Source organism: Lygodium microphyllum, chromosome 29, assembly GCF_053477565.2.
Source record: "Lygodium microphyllum isolate KBCC chromosome 29, Lygodium_microphyllum_v1.1.10, whole genome shotgun sequence".
NCBI classification, from domain to species: domain Eukaryota; kingdom Viridiplantae; phylum Streptophyta; class Polypodiopsida; order Schizaeales; family Lygodiaceae; genus Lygodium; species Lygodium microphyllum.
In genome coordinates, this window is record NC_141163.1 from 63998019 (window position 1) to 64022483 (window position 24465).

The following is a 24465-nucleotide window of genomic DNA, read 5'->3' on the forward strand; positions in this document are numbered from 1 at the left end:
GGAGAGGTTTTTTTCCCTAGACTTATGATATTATTTTGTATGTGCTTATGGCACACACTTACGGGCACTTACCATATTCGGGTGTGAACACTCCCTACAACCCTAAGGTTTAAGGGTTGTACCTTGTACTTTCAGATAACACTGTTTCAGCCTATTGCATTGGGTGTCGTGCTTCACTCTATTGTCTACTGGTTTTCTATGCTGAGCTTCGATCCTGTCCTCTCTCACATTTGGTATCAAAGTATTGGCTTTGCTCTGCTTAGCTCAACTGTACTCAGGTACAACTCTGCTTGCCAGGAAGCACAACTGCGCCAGCCAGGAAGCTTCTCGCCCAGTGCCACTGCCCCATCTACCCTCTGGCCATCGTATCTATCACTCGTAGTGCCCCACTACTAGTCTTGCTGTGACACTTCCTTCGCCATGTTAGTGGCTTCACTCGTCAATTGTGCCCCTACCTTGCCCCTGCACTGCGCCGTCAGTCCCTTCGCTCGTCCACAGCTTTGATGCGCACTAGCTCTAGCCTTCGACGTCCATCTTGCCCAACGGTCCCCACTTCACCTGCCTGACACGGCCATTTGAAGTGCAAGTCACCTGCCTGACATCTGCCACCCGACAACACGTGATTTCTGTGGTATACGTTTTTTTAAAAAAAATTTTAAATTCCAGTTGGAATTTTTGGAAGCAGGGGCTTTTACGCCACAAACATAGTATTCAGAAATGTTTCTGGGACACATTGAATGCAATTTTTGGGCATATTCATCAAAATTTTTTGGGGCTTTTATGTTTTCTAGGAACATTGGCATATGCACTACAGTTACAGTCACTGAAAGATTGTTTTGACAAATCCAAGGCAAGAATTTTTGGGGGTTTTGCTGGTATAGTGTTGTTGAACACTGATTGCACGTTGCACTACGTGTATAATAGACAATTTTGACAGAGCGCACCTCTGTACACTAATTGCAGAAAGTTATTTCCTGCATTTTCTGAAAATTTATAGATTTCCAGTGCGGTCTTGCTTCGACATTGCTCTTTTGCATCTTTATTTGGTAATTGAAAATCATGGCAAATCAGGGAGGAGATGTTTTCACCTATGTATCCAAGGAGGATAGATTGGATGGAAATAACTATTCACTTTGTTCCTTCATGATGAAGAATATACTTGTAGCAAAAAATCTTTGGGATTATGTGAATGGAGAAAAAGCTAGACCTGGAGTTGTGGCTCTAGCTGCTCCTCCTCCAGGAGGACGTGCACAACGGGTACCTCAGCTTGCTCCACTTTAGTCACTTCTCCAAAGAACAGCAACTCAAAAAGCATGGGATACACGGGATGCACAGGCTTTGTCGTTGATTGCATTGGTAGTTCAGCAATTAATCATCCTCCACATTCATTCAACAACTTCTTCACGAGAAGCTTGGCTAACTTTGGAGCAGATGTTTGCAGGCAAGAATGAGACTCGCATCTCTTTCTTAAAGAAAGAGCTAGAGACATTGAAAATGGATGAAGGTGATTCTATTCAAGATCACTTGAACAAAATTCAGGACTTACGAGAGCGACTTATGAATGTTGACGAGTACTATTCGGATGCACAGATGATATCCACCACTTTGAACTCATTACCTCCTTCTTACTTGGCTTTTCATACGGCCTTAAACCTCGCCATGAGGATTGCCGCGCAACCAATCACTTTTTCTTCAGTCAGTTAGTTTGCTTCCAGAGGAGGAGCAAACATGGAGGAATAGTGGTGTGGATGCTATAGTCTTTGAGCAGGTTTTTATGGCTAGACAGAAGGGCAAAGGCAGCCAAGTGAAAAATGCTCCGTAAAGTTGTGGGACTTCTGGCACATCATAGGCAAACAAAAAACAAAGGGGCACACAAGCCAAAAAGGGCAAATGCCATTACTACAAGAAGCTCCAACCCCATTCTGCTGTGGAGTATAAGTAGTAGTGTACTGATGGACAATGCCCTTCTGCTTCAAAAAGGAATTCAGCATAGAGGACATGTATTTCCCCCCCTCGGTCCGAACAGAGAGTCTTAATTTTACAACCAGACTGGTTTTCAACAAGTGCAATAAAAGCCAAGAATGCATCATACACTCCTAACTTTTTGACCAAAGAGTAGACTCGGCAAAATCGAGTAAATTCATTAATAAAAGTCACAAAATAGTAACATCCTCCCAATGATGTTGTCTGCATAGGCCCACATACATCTGAATGCACTAGCTGCAATCTGGCTATTGCTCTAAAAGCAACATCATAGGGAAATGAAAACCGATGCATTTTTCCCAAAATACATCCTTTGCACAAGTGCTCAGGAGGTCTCTCCAGTAGAAGTAATCCATCTAGCATCTGCATACGCTGTAAGAGTATCAAGCTGCCAAAGTTCACATGTCCTATCCTAGCATGCCATAACTCTGCCTGTATCATAGCAAGAGTAAGCGTGGATGTCAAATGCGCTGACTGATCAACTGAAAGAGCATCCAACTCGTATAACCCATGACACAAAGTGCCTGTCAAGACCAAAGTCATGTGTTCTTTGTCTCTCACCATGCATCTGTTATCATCAAATGTGACTTGCAATCCACAACGTGCCAAAGAAGAGACAAAGAGCAAATTCTTCTTTATGCTTGGCACAAATAAAGCATTCTGTAGGTGGAGAATAGAGCCATCAATGGCTGTGAGCACAATCTCCCCAATACCTCGAACAGGGTATGATGCATTGTTGGCACACTGTACATACTTGCCAATTGGAGCTGCACTAACAAAAGCAAGTAAATCTCTGCGAGATGTAATATGCCTAGAAGCACTACTGTAAAAAAACCCAGTGCATGAATCCTCAGTAGAGCTAAATGCTCAATCTGCCCAAGAGGTGTCATAACTGCATGTGTAAAAACAATAGTCCCTGCCTGCAACAAAGGACGCGAACTCATGTGGAGATCGGTTGCAAATATGCAACACAATTTTAAATGCCTCTCCCCAAAACGATTGCGAGAGATTAGTTGTGGACAACATGCATCGAAACTTCTCACATAATGTGCGATTTATTCGCTTAGCCACACCATTAGATAATGGATTGTAAGGAGTTGTAAGCTCTCGTTTAATCCCATTGACATCACAAAACTTATTGAATTATTTAGATACATACTCTCCCTCATTATCTGTTTTTATGTATTTTAATTTTAAGCCCTTTTGAATGCTGACCAATGCATAAAACTTTTTAAAAGCATCCAATGCTTCATTTTTTTCCTTAAACCCATAGCTTTCTAGAATAGCCATAAATAAAAGACACAAATTAACGAAAACCACTATGAGTTTTTATTGGCATGGTGCATACAACAGAATGGATTAAATCCAAGATACATGCTTTCCTAGAGGCTCCATGAGAGTATGGACTCTTTACATGTTTACCAAGAATACAATTATCATAGAATTCAAGCTTTGAGTTTTTCACATCAACTCTTCCAAGTGAAGAAAGTGCCTGCAAACCCTTTTGGCTCATGTGTCCAGGACACTTGTGCTATAACTCCATGTGTGACTGTACTTCAGCAACTGCAACAAACTTTTCAGGAAGTGCCTTGTAGTGGAGATAATACAGAGTCCCCTTTTTACCACCTCTAGTAACTAGCAAAGATTCTTTCTATATTTTATACATACCACCACCAAAAGTAGTGAAGTAACCTTTGCTGTCTAGCTACCCAGCAGAAAGCAAGCTCTTCTTGATGCAAGGTACATACCTAACATCATGAAGAATTAATTCATGACCATTTTCTAGAGCCAGGTGTATGGTGCCCATTCCTTCAATATCATGTATGATTGTTGCCAAGGTAGACTTTTTCAAGATTACCTTCTGTATAAGTGAAAAACACTCTAGAGATGGAGTTACATGAAATGAAGCACCGCTGTCAACAATCCATGATTGTGACAAACCATCATGAGCTGACAACAAAGCATCTATCACATTTGTTTTAGTGATATACATGTCCTCCTCTGTCATAGCAAGCGGATTTGAAAATGCAACTAGCAAATCAACATCTTTATCCTCTTCTATTTTCTCAATAACAACACTAGATAACCACATGTGCGTTTTTTATTTCTTTAGGGGTAGAGCTGCCATCCTTGTCATTCTTTTTGCCTTTTGCATTAGCCTGCTTTTTGCATTCTTGTTTCTTTTTAAAGTATTTGCAATTAGGTTTTTTATGCCCTTTGCGACCACATTGATAACAAGTAACATCTTGCTGTTTTTCCTTCTTTTGTTGCGATTTTTATTTTTATTTGCAAGATTAGATCTTTTTTCAGTTCTTCCTCTTATATTGTAGGTTGATCCAGTGTTTTTCCCACTTGCCTTGCGTCTAATCTCTGCATTAAGAATAGAACCACACACACCATCAAATGTCAAGTTGGGGTTATTGTTCAATGACACAACCAATGCTTCCCATGAATCGGGCAAGGTCATGAGCAAGAAGATAGCCTCAATTCAGGATTAAAAGCTTGCAAACTTACATCTTGTAATTGACTCAAAATACTAGTGAAAGCATTCAAATGCTTTGAGGCAGGCTTGGACTCATCAAGCTTCAAGTTAACCAACTTCTGCATGAGATGTACTTGATTGACAGGGATTGTATTCTCATAAGTACCCCTGAGTTTCTCCCCAACTACATAGGCAGTATCAAGCCTCTTTATATCAACCAAGATATCATTTGTGATGGCCATTTGATTCATTTTAGCCCAATCCTCATCTGACAAAGCAACAGGCTTATGTTCCGCTAAAGCATCATCACAATCCTTTAGAAAGAGTATACCCTGTATACGATCTTTCCAAAGATCAAAACCATTGCTATCAAATTTACAAATCTCAAAGAGATTTCTTGTGTCAGATGTAGATGCACTGGCAACCATCTTCAGCAATACACAACTGCAATAAAGGGCTGAATGCTTTTAGCCAGTAGCAAGGTTGCTGAATTGTAACAAGAAGTACACACTCTTGTACTTCCAAGATGTCCAAGAAGCAGATGTTTAGTTGCAATTTCAATCTCAAGTATTGAGTACAACATATAAATGAATCAAATCTGATACATTTGCATTAAAGACATATCCCACTTTAGTAATACATCACCATAATACCCAAATGTTGTATTTACCACTGTTTCATTGCATAGTGAGTATTCAACAATACATATACCAAGAGAACCTGCCCTTTTTTAACATTTGAAGCATCCAGAGCTAAAAAAAAAAAACTCCCACCTAGCACTGAATTTTCTGCAAATAGCACTGTCCAGTCGCAAATCGACTCAAAATACATCACCAATGTGAAAAGCCCCAAAAGTTTTGCAGTGAATATACTCCAATTGCATCAATACATCTTCTCGAGCATCAAGTACGAGCTAATGTTGCAGAAATTGCATGAATTCTGCAAAAGCCCCAAATTTCGGGGTCTGAGAGTGCACAATTTTCAAGAAATTGGATCAAATAAGAAAAATTTCACTTGCATCTGAAAATCCACCAAAATTTCTGAGACCTGTGCACTCAATGTCTGCAATTTATGGATCAGGAATCCCTGAAACATGTGTCCGGCACCAAATCAATGAAAAGCCCTAAATTTTGAGGAGCAAATTTGCACAGATTTGTGTTCTGTGCTTGCATGCACGAAGGTTTGGTAGAGGAGAGGAGAAACTAAAATTTTCAAAAAAAAAAAAAAACCAAAGGCATTGACTTTGACCGGCCCGTCTCGTCTGCCGCTTGTTGGTGACGCCGCATGCGTCTGACACACACATGTTGGTTCCGTCACGCGCCGGTCCTGGGCACTGGTCCTCGTCATGTACAAGTCCCACCTAATACCCGGTCGATTTGTCGCCCAACTTATGCCTACTTATGCCTGTCGCTTGCTGCCCGCAACCCGCTTGATCCGTCGTGCAGTCGAGCGTGAACTGTTGTGTAGTCTTCGTCTGGCCCCGCGTCGATTGCCGGTGAGTTATACCTGTAGCAACCGTTAATACAGCTGGTGCGTATTAGTCCCAATGATAATGACTACATTGTTAGCAGTGACTATCGGTCACGATTGCTTGCTTGCATAAGCTCTGATAAAACAACAACATGTCTTATGATACCATTGATGTTTCAGCCATGGTTTATGCTTGGTTTTCGCTATACTATGGTTTGGTTTTGCCAAATGCGTTGAGCTTATGAGAAATAGACATGTCACATTTTAATCTGGCAACGTTTTTGAGATTCTTTGTGAGTCTTATGTTATATTATGTTGGTTGGTAATTTTCAACAGATGTTGGGCATATGGAATGGTTGAATAGCAATGTGCAATGTTGTGTTGACTATGATGCCCTATGGAAATTTCATTGTAGTACTTCACTTTTAATGCATTTGGCAGTGCAATCGAGCACAATTGCAAGGTTTCAAGGGGAGGGTTGTTATGAGGACATGTATTTTTGAAACCTCACTTAACATATGGATTAATTTTTAATCACATAGTTAAGTAAATGTTGCACATGTGAGGTGTAACTGGGATTAGAGTAAATTTACAAGCTTGGGACTCCAGGAAATTACAGGTTGTCAAAGGCAAAAGTTACTATAAGCTATGTCGCATAGGTACTTGGTGGTATCTGGTGACAGTTGTTGGCCTAGGTCATTCATTTGGCCATAAGTGTCAGTTGGTGACACTAGAGAAGTGGCGTTTAATGGTACTTAATACCAATCTGATGATCAAAGATGACGTAGAGACACTTGGGAGCAGAAGATGCTTAGGCAATTTAATTATTGCCCAGTCAGATTATTTTTTAGGGCACCGAAATAATTATTAGATTAATTTTCAGTATTTAAAGACTGAAACTTAATATTTAATTATGAATAATACTGGAAAAACCATTTAGGAAGACTGCCATCTGTCAAAAATGCCCATGCAACACTAAAAAACGTCTTTAGAGGTTGGAGAGAGGCATTTTTAATGTGCAAGAGAGAGGAAGAAGATGCCGTTGGTCTGATTTGCAACCATTGGTGTAGTGACGGGTCGGCACGAAGATCAAGACAGTCGTTTCTTATGCGCGGAGAGACAAAAAGAGTGAGAGAGAGTAGAGTAGAGTGTGCACGATTTTTGGGTATAATGACGAGTGTACCACTTTAGGTTTTTAGATAGATATATATGTGTAAGTACAAGTGCTAAGGTTGTGTTCACACCCGAGCACATTTAAAGGCATGAGGGCCTTTATTCCCAACAACCTCCCATCTAAAGGCAATGTGTCTTAAGAGGAGAAAAGAATCAGCTAAGTCTAGGTATGTACAAAGCTGAAATACATATATCTATCCAACTCCCATCATTTGTCGGCAATGAGCAAACCGCTCTGTTGGAAGACCCTTCGTGAGAAGGTCTATAGGATTATCATCTGTATGCACTTTGACAAGCTCAATGCTCTTGCTGTCAAGTACATTTCTAATGAAGTGATACTTCACCTGTATGTGCTTTGCCTTTGCATAAAAGACAAGATTCCGTGCTAGCATGATAGCACTCTGACTATCACAATGGAGAACAAGAAACTCTGTGATGCTAAGCTCTCCCACCAAATGTGAAAGCCATAAAGCCTCCTTGCATGCCTCAGTTGGCAGCCACATACTCTGCCTCTGTAATAGACAATGCAACACACTTTTGTAGCTTGGAGATCCAAGAGACTACTTCTTCTGTGAAAGTAAACACATACCCAGAAGTGGACTTTGTGCAATCCGCATGACTAGCATAGTTTGCATCCGTAAAGCCAACAACAAATTCCTTCTGCTTTCCAAAGTAGATGCACAACTCCTTTGTGCCTTTGAGATATCTCATAATACCTTTCACTGCATTCCAATGCTTTTTGTCAGGGTTTGCCATGTATTTGCTAACCACTTCCACTACAAAGGCAATGTCAAGACATGTAGCAACCATAGCATACATCAAACTGCCAACAGCTGAAGCATATGGTATCTTGGTCATTTCAGCCTTCTCATCATCAGATGTAGGGTTGTCCTCTGCACTGAGTTTCACATATGGAGGCAATGGAACCCCAATTGTTTTCCCCCCCCTCCATATTGAACGCTGCAAAACCTTGGAGACATACTCTTGCTGAGATAGATAGAGTAAGCCTTTTGATCTATCTCTAAGTATTCGCATGCCAAGAATGTGATTTGCATCACCAAGATCCTTCATATCAAAGCTGCCATGAAGACTTTGCTTCGGTGAATCCAAGGCACGAGTATCCTTGCCAGCAATCAGCATGTCATCAACATACAAAACCAAGATAATCAGGCTGCCGTCTGCTACCTTCTTAGTGTACAAGCAATGATCCACTTGACTTCTATGGAAACCTTGAGATTGCATAAATGTATCAAATTTATGATACCATTATCTTGGTGCTTGTTTCAATCCATACAAACTTCTTTTGAGTTTACATACCATATTCTCTTTCCCTTTTTGCACAAACCCTTAAGGCTGCTGCATATATATGTCTTCATGTAGATCACCATGTAAGAATGCAGTCTTTACATCCATCTGTATGAGCTCCATATCTTCAGCTGTAACCAAGCCCAAAATGGTTCTCAATGTATTCATCTTGACTATAGGAGAGAAAATCTCATCAAAGTTAATTCCATGCTCCTGCTTGTATCCCTTTGCAACCAATCTTACTTTGTACTTTGGTGAGGAACCAGAAGTGACCTTCATTTTGTAAACCCATTTGCATGGAAGTGTTTTCTGCCCTTTAGGCAATTGTACCAAGTCCCAAGGGCCATTTTTTTCAAGAGATTCAATTTTTGACAACATGGCTTTATACCATTTCTTGCTGTCCTGTCTATCCATTGCTTCCTTGAAGCAAGAGGGTTCACCACAATCTGTCAACATGACATAGTCAGCCACATAATTTGCACCAGGAATGAATCTATCAGGTTGCTAATAGCCCTAGACGATCTCCTAACCCAATGATCATTGTTTGCTAGTTGTTGAGCATTTTCAGCTTGCTGTCTTGGCATTTCAGCCTCCAAATCAGCATTAACAACTTGCTGTTCTGGTTGTTCTTGCACATGTAGTGGCTCATTATCATAGGCAATAGCTGGTTGATCATTTCCAGCATTATTTTCTGCATTTACAGGTTCATTTACAGCAAGTATTTGCTGTTGTACAGCGGGCACATTTCGTTGTCCAAAAGGTATTTCTTTCCAGAATACAACCCTACGGACCTCCTCAGTCTTTTCGGGCTGTTTATGCATGTGATCTTCCAGGAAGATAACATCATTGCTGTGTACTACTTTCCTTTTCTCGGGATCCCATAGTCTATACTCCATTTCACCCTCGTCACCATATCTTAGAAAAATGCATTTACAGGACTTTGGCTCAAGTTTGCTGCGTTTTTCTTTACGAATGTGCACAAAAGCCTTGCAGCCAAACACTTTAAGGTGAGCATATGAAGGTGGCTTGCCCAACCATGCTTCTTGGGGAACTACGCCCCCCCCCCCCCCCCCCCCCCCCCCCAAATACTTGTTTGGTGACTGATTAATTAAGTGTATGGCTGTCATAACAGCCTCTGTCTAAAAATTGTGGGGTAATGCAGCATGAGACAATATTGTACGGACCTTATTGTGTATGGTCCGATTCATACGCTTTGCAACTCCATTTTGGGATGGATTATGAGGGGCAATGAGCTCCCTCTTTATCCCTTGGTTGTCACAAAATGCTTGAAAGGCCTTGGACACATATTCCCTATCACTATCAGAGCTAAGACACTTGAGTGTCTTATCAGTTTGATTTTCAACCAATGCTAAGAATTTTTTGAACTTGTCAAGCACTTCATCCTTGCTACGAATAGGATAAACCCATACCTTTCGTGTAGTATCATCGAGAAAGGTGACAAACTATTTCTTTGCTCCTAAAGATAATCCTGGTATCTGACATACATCTAAATGTACTAATTCTAGAGGAGAAGATTTCAAAGAAAGAAACTTTTTGTGAGATGTCTGTGCATGTTTACTATAAATACAATGATCACAATGCTCAAAATCAGCATAACGAAGACAAGGCAACCCACCCAAATGAGAAAGCACTTTCATTCCTGTTTGATTCATGTGTCCCAACCGGCTATGCCACAAAGAAACGCTTGGCTGCTTGGTCACAGCAACAACATGATCACTTACACTAGATACATGGAGAGGATACAAAGTATCACTTTTACAACCTCTGGCAATCACTCTAGATCCCTTACAGATCTTCCATTTTCCATCACCAAAGGTGGTATGAAAACCATCATCATCTAGCTGCCCTGTGCTAATCAAGCTCTTGTTGAGCTGAGGTACATGTTGTGCATGCTGAAGTGTAAAGACAGGGCCATGTTGAAACTGTAACTGCACACTGCCAATACCTGCAATGTCATATGCATAGTTGTCCCCAAGATGGACAACACCATGTCGACCCCTTGTATAGGGAGAGAACCACTCTCGACGAGGGGTGATATGAAAGGAAGCACTCGAATCGAGAATCCAGGTATGCATGTCTTTATCTGTATCTGGAAGTTAAGCATGTGCACCAAAGTGTGAGGAGACCAAAAGTACGTCATTTTCACTACTGTCCTCATTGTCATGAGTGACTACATTCACCTCTTCAATTTTGAAACTGCTCTTCTTGGGTTGATCCTCTTTCTTCTCTTCCTTGCTATCATCTGTCTTCTTACCCTTTCCTTTCTCTTTCTTCCATTTGTAGCAATCATGTTTAAAAGTGACCCTTCTTACCACAATGGTGGCATTCAACATCTTTGCCACGTGATTTACTGCATCCCTTGCTATTAGATTTGCCTTTGTGCTGTGATCTACCCCTAGTATGCAAAGCACTAGAAGACTTACTGGATGCATTGTTTTGCCGATTCATTTCTTCCATGAGTAGAGCACTCTCTACATGAGCATACAAAAGAATCACATTGGAATTGCTCATAGTAGTCCTGAATGTATCCCAACTCTCTGGAAGAGTGCAAAGCAAGAACGTAGCCTTAAATTCTTCATCAATCAAGAACTTCAAGGCAACCAGCTGGCTGAAAATAGAGTTAAACTCACTCAAGTGAGTAGACATTGCTCTACCCTCTTTCATACGCAAATCCATGAGCTTTTTCAGCCAATATACTTTGCTTGCAGCACTCTTCTGTGCATACAGTTCTTCCAGTCGAGTCCATATAGCATATGGAGAATCCAAACCTTCAATGGTAAGCAATAAGGCATCAGAAATCGATAGCTCAATGGTTAAGCGTGCAAGCTCATTTAACTCATCCCAATCTTCATGTTCCATGTCCGTGGACTTTGCCCCTTTGGTTTTAATCGGCTTTGCCTGCTTCTTTTGCAATGGGATATTGTAGCACTGTTTTTGCCAAACTGCAAAGTTATGTGCTCCTTCAAGCTTCTTTATGTGCATGAGATTACTGCTGTCACTGTTGCCAGCCATGTTTTTCAGCCCAAATGTGACAAAAAAATCAACAAATGCAAGCCCAAATTGTTACCCAAGTGACCAAGGTACGAACAAGTACCAACCAGCAATAAATGACCATGTAGAAGCATAGATTTCAGATCTGTAAATAAATTTTCAGAAGCACCAAACCATGTGTTACATCATTTCACAACTGATTACAGCTGTTCCAAGGGCATATACATCACATTACATGAGAAATCCCAAATTTTAGCTGCAATTTTTGTTGTACATGTACCCACAGGCATAAAATTTGACACGCACGGTTAAAAGCCCCAAATTTTTTGTGCTCAAAGCATCAACCACACATCTGAATTTTCTCTATCATGCATAGAACATGTCAATTTTGCCAAGATAGAGCAATTTCAGCAAAACCCCAAAATTTTCCAAGTGTTGGATGTCCAAATTATATGGAATTGAACCTGCATGTACATAAAAGGACCAAATGGTGTACAAATTTTGCCCAAACTGCAAAAGCCCCAAATTGCACGGGGTCCAATGCACATTAATGTTGAGAAATTGGGTAAATTTCAGCCCGATTTGTGCATGTACATGAAAAACCCCAAATGTCGGAGGCAAAATGTTTCAAATTCCTGTAATTTCTGAACAGATATCACTGTTGCATCTTGTTCGCATCAAATCTGGACAAATCCCCAAATTTTTCAAGTCTTGTATGCACTAACTTAAGTGAAATTGAAAGAATTTCACTAAAATGTGAAAAAGCCCCAAAATTCTAAGTCAAATTGTCCAGTTCTTTTTTAAGATCCCCAAATTCGGAAAAAGCCCTAAATTTTTGGGCTTGGATTGCACGAAAATTTGAAGGTGTGCCTCCATGCGTGAACCCTCGGTAGGGGAATTTCAAGAAAAAAGAATTTTGAAGGGGAAAAAAAAAAGTTGAACGATGGTTCAACGGACCCGCCATGCAGGTCACTGCCTCATACTTGCTGTCCCATCGCTTGTGGAGGCCCGTCACGTGTGCATCTGGTCAGCGTATGTGCAGCTTGTCAACCGTTGAGCTCGACATCCTATTCCTGTTGCTCGCCCAGTGCCCCGTTGGTCCCGTTGCACACTCTCCTCGATGGAGCTTGGCCCTGTCGCACACTCTCCTCGTTGGAGGCCAGACGCACTCTCTCCTCGTTGGAGGCCAGGCGCACACTCTCCACGTTGGAGCCTTCTAAAGCTCACAATGTGTTGCTTGTGATAAAATGCCGCCTGATTCAGGCTACAGCTTCCGTAAGTCGCCTGTCTGACTGGCAACATGTCAGCTGCTTGACGATTGACTACTGCACGATTGCTTGTCAGGTTAGAAAACAATCTCATGACCTGCTCGAACTCCGAGAGGTATGAACGCCTCAACCGCAGCTCTGATACTGGTTTGTAGTGACGGGGTGGCACGAAGATTGAGACAATCATTGTTGCTTATGTGCGGAGAGACAGGAGTGAGAGAGATCAGAGTAGAGAGAGTGCACAATTTTTGGGTATAATGACGAGTGTACCACTTTAGGTTTTTAGATAGATATATATGTGTAAGTACAAGTGTTAAGGATGTGTTCACATCCGAGTACATTTAAAGGCACAAGGGTCTTTATTCCCAACAATTGAAGGATCTTCTGAGGCAGCCAGGGGCAGGAGAAGACCAATCAGTAGCAAGTGACAACATCTACAGGCTGTTGAGATAGGGAAGTAGTAATAAATGATTGATTTTCTTGAGTTCTTTGCATCTACAAGCTGTTGTGGCAGGGCAACAGCTGCATTTGATTGATTTTTAGTCATTCTTCACGACAAAACTTTGAATTTCCTCTCTCTACAGCTTTCTCTCTCATCTTCCAACCATTTCACAGCCTTGCTGTGAAGATCAGAGCATTTGGACCCTTGGGGGATTGAGAAATTGCAAATTTCTCTGTTGTAAACCCTAATTTTCAGCAGAAATTAGGGTTTAGCAGCAGCCTCGAGAAGCGTGCGAAAAATTGGAAGCTCCAAGACTTGGATTTTTTAGGGCTGAAGGTGAATTTTGGTAAATTCAGGGGGACTAGCCAGCTATTGAATTTGGGGCATTTCCATCGTCTATGAAGTGGGTGAAGGCCAGTTAAGTGCCTGAATTAGGGGGCAAAATAGATTGAAGACTTGCTGGTCACTTTGGGCAGCAAGGGGAGATTGGATTGTGAAGGGGATCGGGGAATCCCATTGTAAATCAACTTTTTCTTCAATAAAGCTAAAGAAATACCGAAAGGGGCCCCAATTTTGGGGCCAATTGGGTGTGCATTGTCCAAGATCAGTAGGTAAATTTGTATTTTCAAAATTGCATTAATTGTTTGCTGCTGTAATTAAGTTGTAATCAAGGATTTACCACCCATCCACGGAAGGAAGGCTGGTTATATTAGGTATGTACCTGGCATCAAGAAGAGCTTGCTTTCTGTTGGGCAGCTAGATAGCAAAGGTTACTTCACTATTTTTGGTGGTGGAATGTGGAAATACAAAAAGGGTCTATGCTAGTTACTAGAGGTGGTAAAAAGGGGATTCTATATTATCTCTACTGCAAGGTAGTTCCTAGAAAGCTTGTTGCAGTTGCTGAAGTACAGTCACATATGGAGTTATGGCACAAGTGTCTTGGATACATGAGTCAAAAGGGTTTGCAAACACTTTCTTCACTTGGAAGAGTTGATGTGAAAAACTCAAAGCTTGACTTTTGTGATGATTGTGTTTTTGGTAAACATATAAAGAGTCCATACTCTCATGGAGCCTCTAGGAGGGCATGTATCTTGGGTTTAGTCCATTCTGATGTATGCACCATGTCAATAAAAACTCATAGCAGTTTTTGCTATTTTGTATCTTTTATTGATGACCATTCTAGGAACCTATGGGTTTACTTGCTTAAGCAGAAAAGTAAGGCATTGGATGCTTTTAAAAAGTTTTATGCATTGGTCAGTACTCAAATGGGCTTAAAATTAAAATGCTTAAGAACAGACAATAGGGGAAAGTATGTATCTAAAGAATTCATTTGTGATGTCAATGGGATTAAACGGGAGCTTACAACTCCTTACAATCCATCATCTAATGGTTTGGTTGAGCGAATGAATCGCACATTATGTGAGAAGATTTGGTGCATGCTGTCCACAACTAATCTCTCGCAATCGTTTTGGGGAGAGGCACTTAAAATCGTGGTGCATATTTGCAACCGATCTCCACATCGTGTACCTGAAAGTGGCATCCCTGAAGAGGTTTGGTTTGGCAAACCTGCTTCATATGACCACCGAAGGGTCTTTGGCTGCAAATGCTATGTACATGTACCTGTTGATAGCAGAACTAAACTTGACATGAAATCTCATAGAGGTATCTTTATGGGTTATGGAGATGAAGGTGAAATAGGCTATAGAGTTTGAGTTCCAAGCATGAAAATGGTGCTACGCAGTCGGGATGTGGTATTTAATGAGTCAAAGCTGTTGAAAAATGTCACATCTAATGACTTAGACAAAAAGAAAGTTAAATTTCGGCATGATCAGTTACTTGAGCAGCCATCAGCCATTGAAAATTCAGATCCTTTTGATGCTGATTATGACAATCAGCGTATCATTATTGAGCCAGATGAAAATGGGCAGCAAGGGGATGCTGAACATCAGCTTGAGCACCAAAATCAGCATGCTGAAAATGAATTACAGCAGCCTGAAATTGTATTATAGCAACTTGAACATGCAGTTCAGCAGCCAAACAATGAGGTCATTGACGTTCCCTTGGATGTGGATCCATTACCTGATAACACAGATCATTGTGTAAGAAGGTTTACACATGTTAGACGACCTATACAAAGATTTGATCCTTCTTTGGATTATATTTTGCTCAGAGATGAAGGTGAGCCCCTTACATATAAAGAGGCCTTATCATGTGAATCAAGGAAAAAGTGGAAGCTAGCTATGTAGGAAGAAATGAAATCATTGTATCAAAATGATACTTGGGATTTGGTTACATTGCCCAAGGATAGAAAAGCCATTCCTAACAAATGGGTCTATAAAATGGCAAACCCAAATACAAAGCCAGACTTGTGGCTAAGGGCTATACACAAAAGAAAGGCATTGACTTTCAGGAAGTGTTTTCTCCTGTTGTCAAAATGACCACTCTTCGAGTGTTATTTGCCATTATAGCATCTATGGATCTTGAACTTGATCAGATGGATATTAGAACTGCATTTCTGCATGGTGATCTGGAAGAAGACCCATACATGGAACAACCTGAAGGCAAATTATACAAGGAAAGGAGCATTTGGTATGTAAGCTTAAGAGAAGCTTGTATGGTTTGAAACAAACTCCTAGGCAATGGTATAAGAAGTTTAACGCTTTCATACTCTCACATGGTTTTGAAAGGAGTAATGGAGATCATTGCTTATATATTAAGAAGGCTGATGATGGAAGCCTTATTATACTTGTACTTTATGTGGATGATACGCTTATTACTGGTAAGCATAAAAGCCAGATTAATGCATTGAAAAGACAGCTGAATTCAGCCTTTTCCATGAAGGATTTGGGTGCAGTTGAAAATATTTTGGGCATGCGTGTGATATAAGATAGAGAGTAGAAACTCTTATTTCTCTCACAAGAAAAGTACATCAACAAAGTACTCGATCGTTTTTCTATGGCTGATGCTAAGCCTCTTGGTGTACCTTTTCTACCTTATCTTAAGCTTAGCAAGGTAGATTGCCCAAAAGATGATAAGGCAGCTAGCTCTATAAAGGGTGTTCTTTATGCTTCAGCTTGTGGTTCACTCATGTATGCTATGGTTGTCACTAGACTTGACATTGCTTATGCAATGGTGGGAGTTGTAAGTAGGTTCATGTCAAATCTTGGCAAAGCACATTGGGAAGCAGTGAAATGTATCTTACGGTACCTTAAGGGCACACAAAGAAAATGTATTTAGTATGGCAAGGGTACATTAGATCTGTAGGGGTATTGTGATGCAGCCATGGCAGGTGACTTGGATACTTGCAAGTCTACTAGTGGGTCCATCTTTACCTTGACTGGTGGGGCAGTTTCGTGGTGCTCTAGATTGCAAAAGATAGTAGTACTCTCTACCATTGAGGCTGAATATATTTCAGCCAAGAAGCTTCAAAAGTAGTTTAGCTTGGTCGTTTGGTCAAGGATTTTGGGTTGCCTACCAAAACACCTATTCTTGGATGTGATAGTAGAGTACTGTATGCCTAGCTAAGAACGCCATGTTCCATGCACGTGCCAAACATATTGATGTTGAGTATCATTTTATCAGACAGGTTCTGGATGATGGCCTAGTCACCCTGACTAAGATCAAATCATAGGATAACCTTGCAGATGTTCTCACTTAAAGTCTTGCAAAGGCTCAACATGAGCATTACATTAGACTTGTGGCAATTGGTTAAAGGTTTGCTTCGGACCTTTAAGTGGGAGGTTGTTGGGTGTAAAGTCCCTTTACGCTCTCCCATGTATCTCCCGTGTATATATTACTTCACACACGTAAACTCACCCTAGCGGGTGTAAGTGTACCGTACCCTAAGTATAAATTCATTCTTTTATTCTTTGTGTGTACCACACTAGTACACACCTATCCGTCGACTCGCTCTCACTCTCTCTCACTATTCAGTACTGTAGAGCACCTCGACTAATATGCGTGCCCTCTCTCAGCTTCTGCTTCTACTCGACAATTTCCACTCCCATGGATCTGAATTGGAAGGCTATGGTTCATACACATTCATTGTTGGTTGATGCTTGCCGCTATAGACATTTGATTGGATTGTCCATTTGGCTTGTGAATACTTGGATTGATTTGTGCTTTTGATTTGGTTTTCTTGTAGGCTTTATGAGTGAACTTAGGAAGTTCATTGGTAGGTTGCCTTATGCATATTGTGGTTCCTTAGATGGACCCTTGATCTAGGCCTGATCTATCTAGTAGATGTAGGTGGTTTGGCCTTGGTATTATGAGGCTGTACAGATTTAGATTGGGTTGGTGATGCTGATCATAAATGATCGATGACAAACTATTGCTTTCTTCTAGGCACAGGTGTGATTTCTTGGTGCAGCAAGTAGTAGTCTACAATTGCCCTTTCATCTACAAAGGCTGAGTATTGAGTGGCTTGTATGTGGTACTGTTTGGCTTTGGAGGTGGCTGTTGGAGCTTGGCTGTACATAGAGTGGAGCTACTACACTTCTATGCACAATAAGGGTTGCATAGCCTTGGCATAGAATCCCATATTCCATGCTCATACGAAGCACATAGCGTTCTTGTATCACTACATTCATGAGAAGATCTTGGACGGGACCATTGATGTGGGGTATTGCAAAATAGAGGACAATGTGCTGGATTTGTTTGCCAAGGCACTTCCTCAAGCTGTTCTTTGTTAGCGTTCCAGATCCTTTGGCCTCATGCCATGTCTAGGATCTAAGAGGGGGTGTTAGAGATTTGGTCATCTCTAGGATGGGCACAAGGATGTACATGGCAGATTAGAGCAGTTTTAAGCAGATTTTACCATGTGTAGAAGCGGACCAAATAGCATTTCTGCAGTTGCAAGCAGTTTGGGCACATTTCCAGGTAGGTCGGGCAGTTTGGACTGGGTGGACAGTTTATGCCAGATGACAGGTGTTTTTTCACAACGATTTTCATTATTTTATTTTTTATGCTGCTGTCGTCCAGTTTAGCATCAGTTGGCCAGTTTTTTACTGGCCAATCTGATCAGTTTTATGTATTTCTTAGTGCTTTTATGGCAGGCCTACTTGGTGTCACAATCACTTCAGGTGCATGCAGGTTGCGAGAGTTCTCTGGCTGAACATACTCACACAGATATATCTGCCTTCAGCAGCATTCAGCATTCATTTTCTGCAGTCTTCAGCATTCTATAATCTCTCTCTCTCTCTCTCTCTCTCTTTCTCCCCCCCCCAAGTTAACAGCTCTAATTGTTCTATAGGAAGTTGCCTGTCTTCATTTCGCTTTCATCTAAGTCTCCTTTGCCATTTGGAATCTGTTTGACTAATATAGAAATGTTATAATTATCAGCTAAACCTCAGCTGATTTGCCCCCCTGTGTTCATTTCTTTGTTCCAGTCCAACCATATGTTTCTGCATTCGCTGCACTCTGACAGCTTTCCCATCAGAGAGTTTTTCAGTACCAGCAGCACCTTTTGCATTACCTTAGCATAATATTGTGCATCGTTTTATATAGGGGCTTTACAAGGAGTTTTGACATCTGGTCCAGTGATTCAACATGTCTCTGTTCAATCAGGCCATGCTGTTGGCTTAGGCTCCAGCAGCCTCGTATGCAATTCAGGATCCTTCTCAGGAGATATCAGAGTTAGAAGTTCCATTGCAGTGGAGTCGTCAAGTCCTATTTGTTCACTCCAGATGAGCTTCAGGATCCTAAGAAGGCAGGACAGTGTTTGTCTCCAAATAACCATTCTGCTAAAGCACTGTTCCTACCTCTGTGAAGGTCTCCAAAAAAACTAGGGTTGTTTCCATACGTAGTACGGACTGATCCGTACGGTACGGTACGTATCCGTACGCTTTAGTACGAAAAAATAAACACTTTTTGGCCACTCTCCTTCAAGCCTGCAACTTTCTTTTTTTCTTTCTCCTATTTTTTTTTCCTTCTTTCTTTCTTATTTCTCTCTCCTCCAAGCCTCTCTCTCTCTCTCTCTCTCTCTCTCTCTCTCTCTGAAGCTTCTCACACCCCCTTTTTCTCTCAAGTCTCTCTCTCACACACACACACAACCTTCTCTCTCTCTGTCTCTAGTCTCTCCCTCTCTCTCAAGTTCTATAGTTGCACTAGTACCACATATGAAAGATTTCATACTATACCATACTTTAGGTACCGTACCTTACGTATTAGTACCATAAGGTACCAACTTAATGGAAACATATTTTCCTGCTTGAATTGCATTTTGGGATGAGCTAAATGCTCCTTATACTAATATGTTTCTCCCATGAGATTAGGCTATTTGAGATTCAAACAATTTCTCTGGAGTCTCAACCTTCTCTCTCTCAAGCCCACACTTCTCTTATTTGTATGATCATTCATGTATGATGTATCCACTCCCATGTATGTAGTCATAAGTTGTAGATAGCAGTAGAGCATGTTGCACATGTAGCATCAGATTTTTGCATGTTACCCTCAAGTATTCATGTTATATACTCTAATAGCATTGCTATTTAGGCTTGAAACATCTATTCTATTATCTTTAGTCCAAAATAATCAAGTTATTTTTTTTTTCCGGACTAATATCATACCGCACCTTATAAAATCTTAAGGTACCATTTAGTACGGTATTTTATCGTACCGTACCCGATTGTACCTTTCATACTTGACAACTATGATAAAAACCCCTAAAAGCTTGAGAAGGTTTAGAAGGTGCAGCAGGTTCTCTTGAGCTCTTGGAACACAGGCTGCAGCGGTCTTAAATTGAACGGGGTTTGCTGTCAGGTGTTATCTATGAGGTGACTTGAACAATCTGGGCATAGTGCTCCACAAGACCTGGTAGAATACCGTGATTGCCAATGTACATTTGAATTGACTGCTTCCCATGGCAGAAGGCACTGCGTTCCATCAATAAACATAATCGGTGATCATTTCCCAATTCTCATTCATGGATGTGATCTACAGCAGCTCACAAGAAATACCAGTTCAGTCAAAAATTATATAAATCTGCTCTAATCTGAGGAGTCTGTGTTTAAGAGCAAATATTACATGTTTGGATTAAGTGTGTCAATTTTTGCACAGTTATAGTATGTTTTTTCCCTTTGGGATTTCAAGTTTCTTAAAGATGTTATATTGACCTGATAAAATAACACAGATGTTGGCTATGTTTTCCCCTTTGCATCTGTGCCCATGCATGTGTGGTGTGATTTTGGTTGCATTCCCCTTATGACCTTTCCACTGGAAGGTTGTCAATTAGTGGTCAGGTTCTGGTGGTGGACATTAGGTGTTACTGTGAACCTTTTGTCTGGAAAAACAGAGATTGAACAAGCAGGATGCTAGGTTGTTCCATTTTGACAAATTCTCAAGAACTGTTGCAAGGCCTAACAGAAATGCATTTTGCTAAAAGTTTCATTGCAAATGGTGATCCTTAGAGAAATTTAGTTTTGTTCATAGTCAGATCACAGAGGTTTGAACACAAGGCCTATCTGAGTTTAATGTTTGCTGCTATGCTTGTGGCTTCCCCCAAAATGCTCTGTTTTTAACCCACTGATTTCTCAGCTCTTCTGCATTGCAGGATGGAGTTTTTAAAAAAAGCGAGGACTGTGAAACTGAGATCTCACCATGGAAAATACCTTTGGGCTGATGACGACGAGTGCATGATTACACAAAGCAAGGATGGTTCTAAAAGAAATGCATTATGGATTGTGGAATTAGATGATGAAAATACATCTTTGGTGAAATTTATGAGCTGCTATGGTTGCTACTTGACTGCGACAAATGTACCTTTCTTACTGGGTTGGACTGGCAGAAAGGTGCTACAAATGAAGTTGGTAGATTCAGAATCCTCCATTCTCTGGGAGCCTGTAAGGGATGGATATTCTGTTAAACTAAAGACCCCTTCTGGGGCTTACCTTCGTGCAAATGGTGCCGTTTATCCCTGGAGGAATTCTGTAACTCATGATGTGCCGCACAGAACAGCAACACAGGATTGGGTGCTGTGGGAGGTGGTGGCAGTACAAGGCATTTCCAATGATTCACCGGTTGACCACCTTCCATTCTCCAGGGATCCTTCGATTTCAAGCAAGGACTCATTCAAAGAGGAGGTCTGTATGAGCAGAAACCAGTAACCTAATTTGCCATTTAAAACCCCCAAAAAATTTCCTGTTCCTGATGTTAAGTGTGATTAGATATTGTGTTTCTGTCCACCAAAATCGAAAAAACTAGTTTTCAACTTGTAGAATCTACTGATACAAAAGAGAGAGAAATGGAATGACAGTGAGCTGATGTAGTGTCATGCATGTTTGTCCATGTAATTGATAATGATGTTTCATGTTTCAAGTTTTACAATCACTACTGTTGCAGAGAAACATATTAGCATCCTACCTAGAAGCCTCATGGTCTTTACTGCTACTGCATATGAGTGTAAATGTTTGTTGGGTGTTCTTTTAATTAGTTTAAATTTTTTACCATAAGAAGCTGTTTGTGGCCCATGTAACTTTCTAGCTCAAAACCCACAACTGCCCCTGTATGACTTTCTGGCACAAAACTCGGAGTCTCTTTCCCTTAAAGGCATTTCCATTGGAAATGCCCTCAATTTGACTTTCAATTTGCATATTGCCATGTTACAAGTCATTTTGAGATCACGTCAAATTCTCACATTATGGGGCTATAACTCTACTTAGGCATGGCAATGCTATTTTTTAACTCATGCAATGAATGGACCGTGATTATGTGCTGTCATATAGCAGTTAATTGTTTTTTACTTTCAAGGATTTAGGGTTTAGAGAGCATTATACTAATGAAGGTCTTGTAACAACAGGAATTACCTACTCCAAAGCCTAAGCTTGATGGACGAATAATATATTATGAAGTTGTAGATGATTATGATGAGACACCAGAGGATGCCAATGCACAATTTTTGTTCAAAGGGCACGATCTGGGCGTTCTAACAGAAAAGCTGAAGGAAGAGATTGGTATCACAGAGGACATCATTGTATGTTCTCGAAATCACATAAACAAGCAGCTTTACCCATTGCGGTTACAGCTTCCACCAAATAATACCCCTATGCATGTTGTGGTTGTGAGAGCAGAATCAAAAAGTAAGAATCCTGTATGCAGTGCTCTCTTTGCTTTGTTCTTTCATTGAAGTTTCTGGTTTTGTGCTGCTTCTAAGAGTTACATGGCTTTGCTATGATGCTTTGTTTTGCTCTGATTGAAGATTTTGCTGGTGTGCTAAGGCTTCGAGTGCTTACATAAGCTTGCTATTAGAATGTCAATTGCTGCTGGCATGGCTATGTGTGAGAAAGAAAGTTACTTTAGTATAATCTGTGTTTGATATACATGCTGTCAGGTGCTAAAACATATGGTGGTGTTAGTGTCTATGTCTTCTATTTTGTGTTATTCTTATTTTCTGTGTTATTGATATGAAACGGCATGCAATGAATCCCTTTGAGATCTGGGTTGTGGTCTGATTGAGCTCCATTGTGGTCCAGCTGCAAAAACTTTACAGGGAGAGACTGTGGGTATAGGAGTTGAGAAGTCATACAGCCGTCTCTCTTCTTTGGATGATGAATGACAGTGGGACTTGAATATTGGATCTATGATCAGCATAAAGCCGAATCGTGACATCAAAGCTTCATGCCAAATCTGAAAGTAGCAGCTGCACCAACTCCAGAGATGAGGCTCATATGCTGTGTTGTATGCTCATAATCATGCCCATGTATTAATGAAGCTGGTCACCAGTTTTCTTGCTAGACTTTCAGAGATTTGTTGTTTGACATACAACAGCTGACTTGTAAACAACTGTAGATTGTACTCAAACAGCTCACTGCTCTATAGAAGACACTGATTTTTGGCCTACTATAGATTTTACCTAAATACCACTTTGCTCCAAAGAAAACACAAATTTTAAGCTCATGATTGTAGGTTCTTATGACAGGATGGATTCGTTTTTGCATCTATCAGTGTTGCATGATGGTTTCATTTTTTCCATATGGCCACGAATCTTTATACAACTGTATGGAGGGTGAAACCAAAACACACAGCATTTGTAGCTATTTTGTTCCTGTAACACATATCAGAATCGCTATCACACCATCTGAAGAAGAACTTGTTGGCACTTCTTTTATGTAGCCTCTAACAAGACTAGTAGAGAATAAAACCATGCCGTCAAAAAGTGTGGATAATTTCAAGAGAATCTGTGTATTTTTATCACAGGAGGGTTGCAAATCCAAGTCCAATCTGGTTGTGAATCCAAGTCCAATCCAGTCTGGAACCTGTGTTTTGCTATTGCCCATGAATGTGATCAGTATCCTTGTCAAGCAGACTCCACAAACAAGACCTTCAAAATGACACCATTCAAAGCCAAGATCTACATGTAATGCTCAGATCCAATAACTAGAAAACTCAAAATGTTAATTGTAAAGCGTCTGTCTTCATGCAGCCTTAAGTTTAACTACGGTTTTCTGCAGTCATTACAGAAGCTTCATCACTCTTCACCCGAGAATCAAAATGCAGGTACTCCACCACAAACTTACTTGTATCTTCAGTTCTTCGATTCCTCCACGTATACTTCATCTCCACCGAATCTCCACACATGATAGTCTCCATCTCCTACAACAGAGACTAGCCATACGTGCCTTGCCTGTTGTCCAAAATTCCAGTGATAGCATACAAACCCTAGATCTCTTAAACAGAAAAACGCAAGGCTTCCAAGGCCCCCAATCTCTCTGAGATCCTCCCCGATTGTAGCGCACCGCATCTGCGAACGCGTCTCCCACACAAAATGACAACATTATAGCACTGTATATCGTTAGCTTTCGAGTACATTGGCAAGTATCCCACTAGAGCTGGTTTGTTTAATCGTTAGAGAGGGCTCGTGGTTATTGACATCATTTGGTGGGTATAGACATACTTCAATGAAATTCAAGCTAATCAGCTTTCCCTATTTTAAACGCTGAAGAATCTTGTGTTATAATAACTATTATTATTATTTGTCTTTACGAAAGTCGGAGATTAGCCAATAGAATTTAAAGCCCCAGTCATCTCCCATCAGTCCAATTTACCCAATAAATAAGGCGTACTAAGAAACCATCTTGAGAGAATTGTCTCCTAGCACATCTCTATTCTATTGCCTTCCAAAACTCTTTTAGCCCCAACATCCCATATGACTTGTAGGGCAAAGAGTTGAACTAGTTGAAAATCATACAAAGTTGGGCTCGAAGCTACTTTCCCTCTTTTGCAAGACCAATACCTTATTTTGTGATTATCTTGTAGACAGGACCCATATTCCAAGATTTGTGAGTTTGATGAGGCCAACAATTGATTTTGTTAGCTCATGTACTATTATTATCCAA

At 40.7% G+C, this 24465-nt stretch overlaps 1 protein-coding gene across 5 annotated transcripts in view; it reads left to right on the plus strand.

Moving 5' to 3' along the window:
- The window catches only part of LOC148010716 (actin cross-linking protein (DUF569)), a 70421-nt gene extending 47174 nt beyond the window's left edge, over positions 1 to 23247 (plus strand). For 4 of the 5 annotated variants that reach the window (XM_087671461.1, XM_087671463.1, XM_087671464.1 and 1 more), the window contains 3 exons: positions 20685 to 21213; positions 21930 to 22209; positions 22603 to 23247. In XM_087671461.1, the coding sequence (XP_087527587.1) occupies positions 20686 to 21213; positions 21930 to 22209; positions 22603 to 22685 (891 nt within the window). In that variant the 5' untranslated portion in view covers position 20685 and the 3' untranslated portion in view covers positions 22686 to 23247. The remainder of the gene's footprint in view (positions 1 to 20684; positions 21214 to 21929; positions 22210 to 22602) is intronic. The other variant, XM_087671462.1, reaches the window with a different exon arrangement.
- The last annotated feature ends 1218 nt before the right edge of the window (positions 23248 to 24465 follow it).